The sequence below is a fragment of the Rhagoletis pomonella genome, unplaced genomic scaffold (genome assembly GCF_013731165.1).
Source record: "Rhagoletis pomonella isolate Grant_MI unplaced genomic scaffold, Rhpom_1.0 Rhpom_scaffold_00010, whole genome shotgun sequence".
NCBI lineage: Eukaryota > Metazoa > Arthropoda > Insecta > Diptera > Tephritidae > Rhagoletis > Rhagoletis pomonella.
In genome coordinates, this window is record NW_023458564.1 from 18,910,192 (window position 1) to 18,914,942 (window position 4,751).

The 4,751-nt window shown below is 35.3% G+C and overlaps 1 protein-coding gene across 1 annotated transcript in view; it reads left to right on the top strand.

Annotated features, from left to right (window-relative positions):
• The first annotated feature begins 3,824 nt into the window (after positions 1-3,824).
• Positions 3,825-4,751, top strand: part of LOC118746528 (kinesin-like protein KIF18A) — a 1,165-nt gene continuing 238 nt past the window's right edge. Inside the window, exons 1-2 of the mRNA XM_036480374.1 lie at positions 3,825-4,227; positions 4,292-4,745. Coding sequence (XP_036336267.1) covers positions 3,926-4,227; positions 4,292-4,745 — 756 coding nt within the window. The 5' untranslated portion in view covers positions 3,825-3,925. The remainder of the gene's footprint in view (positions 4,228-4,291; positions 4,746-4,751) is intronic.

A 4,751-nucleotide genomic window follows, 5' to 3' on the forward strand; every position in this document is an offset into this window, starting at 1 on the left:
TCATTTTTTATACCTAAATATTGTCGCCTTTCAATCAGTCGCCAACAACCCGTTTTCCTACCGTGAGGAACGCTTTCTGGGCTGTTTTGGGAACCCGCGGGATCCCGCGGGCTCGTGTGGAACAAACCTAAGATCACGCAAGAATGCGACGTTGTATTTGTAACTGGTTTTGTTTGCAATTGTTTGCATCACATGTACCACTATTTTGCACTTTTCTTTAACTAAAGAAGAGTTGATTCAACTTGACAACACGTTTGAAAGCATTTTTATAAATAATTTTACATAAATTGTGTGTTTAAAGTGGCTGACAACAATTTTGGTTTTCGTTGTTCTTGGTCTACTTTTCGTTCGTTTTCCAGCGAAACAAGATGTCGTAGAACCCGCTAAAAAAATCGAAAATTTTAATCCTCTTGTTCTTGCGTGATCTTGTGTCGTTCGCACGGTTGCCACATTTGGTCACTTGTGACCAAAATAGGTAACTTTTTGAGTGCTTGGTAACTTGGCAACTTTTTTTTTATTTTGTAAAATCTCGCTTGCGTGACGACGCATGCGAGAAACCACACGTGTAGAACGCAAAAAGTACGAAGCATGCTTTTTCTCGCATACCGAGCGGTTCTTATTTCGCAGAATTCTTCAGAGTAGCAACAACGTTTATTTTGGGGGCAAATACATATTTAGAGGCAGCCATTTTTCATTTGAAAATAGTATACATCTCTTTATGCAGATTTTCTAATTTTCTCAAACTTTTAAGAGCCTGCAATGCTTGAACCTTCTTGTTTGGCGAAATTTTACAAATGAAAAAGTATGTTGTCAAATGCCCAGTCAACAAAACTCTATCTCGCTTGCGAGAGAAAAAAGCAGAACGCGAGCGAGATTTGCAAGCATGTGAAGGCCGCCGGTTAATTTATCACAGTGTGGGGCGACTGTCACATGTTCAATATTTATTGTGATATTTGAATCGTAATACATATTGATGGATTTCAAAATAGTTAATACTAAAATGTTTAATATTTATCGCGTCGGTTATTACATGTTTTTGTGTTGAGAGGTTTAAAGTCCAATAGATGAAGCCTGGAAATTTTACCTTTATGTTATTTTATTGAAAATCATCTATACGTTTTATTATATGTATGGTGATACCACTACTAATTTGTTCGAAATGCAACGCGAAATGCCGAGCCGTGAATTGTTATCACGAAATATGGCACACGTTCAATATTTATTGACAGAACTTTATCCATATATTATGGAAATGAAAAAAGGAGGTTTGAACAACAGTTTTTGCGGTGTATTTGGGCTCCTTAGCGCTTCGGTATATGCTCTTAAGTTAGTCATCGGCGCAACGCTTGTGGCGAGGTTTAGTTGCAAGTTCGCACCGATGATAAAATTGAAGGAAATTAAAAGAATTTTGGTATTAGTATAACCAATAAGAACAACGTTGATAATTCATTTAATAGTGTAAGGTGTATATATATATATATATATATATATATATATATTTATATTTCAGGTCACCTTGATTATAAATTTCTGGAACTTGGTGGCTGGGAGTCTTCCTTCTCGGATAGTTTTATTTACGATTGCCTGTTGAACTCTTTAATTAACGAAAGTTATAACTGCATATTTTCTTAACATAGCAGTTAACAGCTGGACGACAACCATAATATCGTAAGTATGTTAACTATTATAGTGGGTCGAAAAGTTCAAACAAATTTAGGCCGGTGGTCTAAACATAAGTGGATTTTTTAAATTAATTTTTTGTTCTGAGGCTAAGATCCCGTTAAAAAGCCAAGAGCTTAAAGCGCGCTTTTATGAAAAGTATATTTTAAACGCGTGCGTTGCAAAAATATTTATGTGTTGTTTTTTGTTTCACAAATTTTTGTTATATTCTTGATTGAATAAAAATGTATTTTTATAAGTATGTAAATATACATTTCTAGTTATTATATGAGGCCTTGAGCGCAAGAGTAGCTCTTTTACTATAATATGTAGCATCACGTATGTGCAAATTTTTTAGTAAAAGACCGCATTTATTTTTTATATATCCTCCTTTCTCATATTATTAAAAATTTTGTTGTAGATAGGCTCCTCTGGCCCTAATACCTAGCCTCATGTGTAAAATGCATGTGTTTAGTTTTCTTTTAATAAAACTATTTATTGTACCCAAGTCTTATGTATGGAAAATAAACGAGGTTTGTTTTTACAGTTTATTGCATAATAAAACGTGGTTCCAGTACAAATTAGTACTGACTATTGGTTACTATACAAACCGAAAAACGATAAAAAATTAAACGTAAGTGCCGTTTAAATATTCATTTGAAATTTCTTGCCATTCTTGTACGTAATTTTATATGGAGTTGTTGCTTTTCTTTAGAGCTGGCCTTAGGATACATATGTACAATTTTCAAGAAAACCTTTATTAACCCTTTAACCTTAAATAGAACTTAGGGTCGTTTGCACCATGTCTAGTTAACGCTAACTGGAGGTACATCCTTCAGTTAAGCACGTTAACTGCTTATCGATCACATGTTATATGATGGGTGTCGATAACGTCGATAAAGATGTTTAACTGGGAGTTAGAATTAACTAGACATGGTGCAAACGGCCTTTAGAGTTTGTTTAAAAAAAAAAAAAAAAAAATGTTGTAATCAGTATAAACTCCTCCATAGGGCTCTATCACACGGTCAGTATTTATTGTCGTGATCCAAGTCCCGAGATATTCGTTGACGATATAGCATGCAATATTGATGGATCGTGATCCATATCGCAAAATTTCTAAAAATTTTGAAATCTGGATCGCGGATTGCAATACCGTCAATAAATATTCGTCTAGCACTTTCCAAACTCGATCCATACCTTTCGTCAGTACATCTTTTACTCCCATAGTGCAAACGGCAAAAACGTATTCGCTCTGCCTTCGCGCTCGGTGCTTAAACCCTTTCAAAACAAATTGAAAATTTGAATTAACATGGAAATTTTAAAATAATTGTGGAATGCATTAACTGTAAATTATACGTACAAAATATACATATTTTCTTGCGCCATAATAAGCGTTCAGCGCAAAAGTTATGCAAATACTGTCGCGATAAATATTGATCATGTAGCATTCGTGCGCGATCCATCAATCCATCAATATGGATCCACTAGGGGTCTTCCCCTACACTCGTAAAAACCTCGTAAATTTACGAGCCTCGTAAAAGAAATGTCAAAATTTATATGGAGCTCTATTTACGAGGCTAATTCGATGCGCAAACGACCTCGTAAACTTCAGTGTGGTCGAGTGGCCGAAATTTTTATACTAAAATGTATGATAAAATAATAAAAATGAATGAAAAATATAATGCGCGAATAAAAATAATGAATTGCATCCACTAATTATATTGACTTAAGTTGTCTACTAATTTTCGGTATATTTGATTGTATTTTTGCCAAGAGTGATAGAGATAAGATGGCGAGATGTTATGGAAAATTCTACGAAACAAATTCGCTTCACAAAATCCTGGTTGATCTGTCAGTCACTTTACGCACTTATTTACTTTTTTTCGCAAAGGGGGCGGTTTCATAAAAGCCTCGTAAACTTACGAGTTTTACACGGTTTAAGACCTTACGAGTTTAAGGGAATCCCCTATGTTTTTTTTTTTTCGAAAATATACGTGTCTTGCACATGTTCCCACAATTCGTAGAGAAAGCGCTTGCATTGCCACGTCTAACCACGCTTTTAACATTCATTAGCAGTTTGTTATAAATATGTGGCAGCATTGGTGCCAAAAGGTAAATCAATGCTGCCAACCTTCGTTTCATCAAAACAGTTGAATTTTCAAACTTGCAGCAGAAAGCAAATTGCCACTCAAAAATAAGCCGCTATAAGGAAATCTTATTTTGTTTGAAATTAATTAATAATCTCATAAACAAAAAAATCTATTAAATGTCAGGAGAGCAAACCAATATAAAAGTGGTTGTGCGCGTGCGACCGTACAATCGAAGGGAGTTGGAACAGAATCAGCGTCAAATTGTCAAAGTGTTGGACAATAGCACGCTTCTCTTTGATCCAGATGAAGAAGATGATGAGTTCTTTTTCCAAGGAACAAAGCAAAACTACCGCGATATTACAAAACGAGTGAACAAAAAAATTAGTATGGACTTTGATATTGTATTTGACCCAGAAACAACTAATCAACAAATTTTTGAGGAATGCACTTCTCCTTTAGTTGCTTCTGTTCTGAACGGGTTAGTATATAAACTTCTATAAATGATTTAAGTTCAATTAAAAATGCGTATTAATGCTTGGTAGGTATAACTGTTCGGTATTTGTATATGGCGCCACTGGGGCAGGGAAAACTTTTACAATGTTAGGCAATGACTCTTGCCCAGGCCTAACATACCTAACTATGCGTGAATTATTTGAAAAAATCCAAGCTCAAAGTGCGACTCATAAGTTTGATGTAGGTGTAAGTTATTTGGAGGTATACAACGAATTAGTAATGAACCTTTTGACCAAAACTGGACCATTAAAACTACGAGAGGATTCGAATGGAGTTGTTGTTAGTGGACTTGTCTTAAAGCCAATTTATAGCGCCGATGAGCTTCTACAACTTCTGACGCAAGGTAACTCAAATCGCACCCAACATCCGACAGATGCCAATGCAGAGAGTTCACGTTCGCATGCTATATTCCAAGTGCATATTCGCATGACGGACCGAAAAACCGGAACTAAGCGAACAGTTAAATTATCAATGATCGATTTAGCGGGA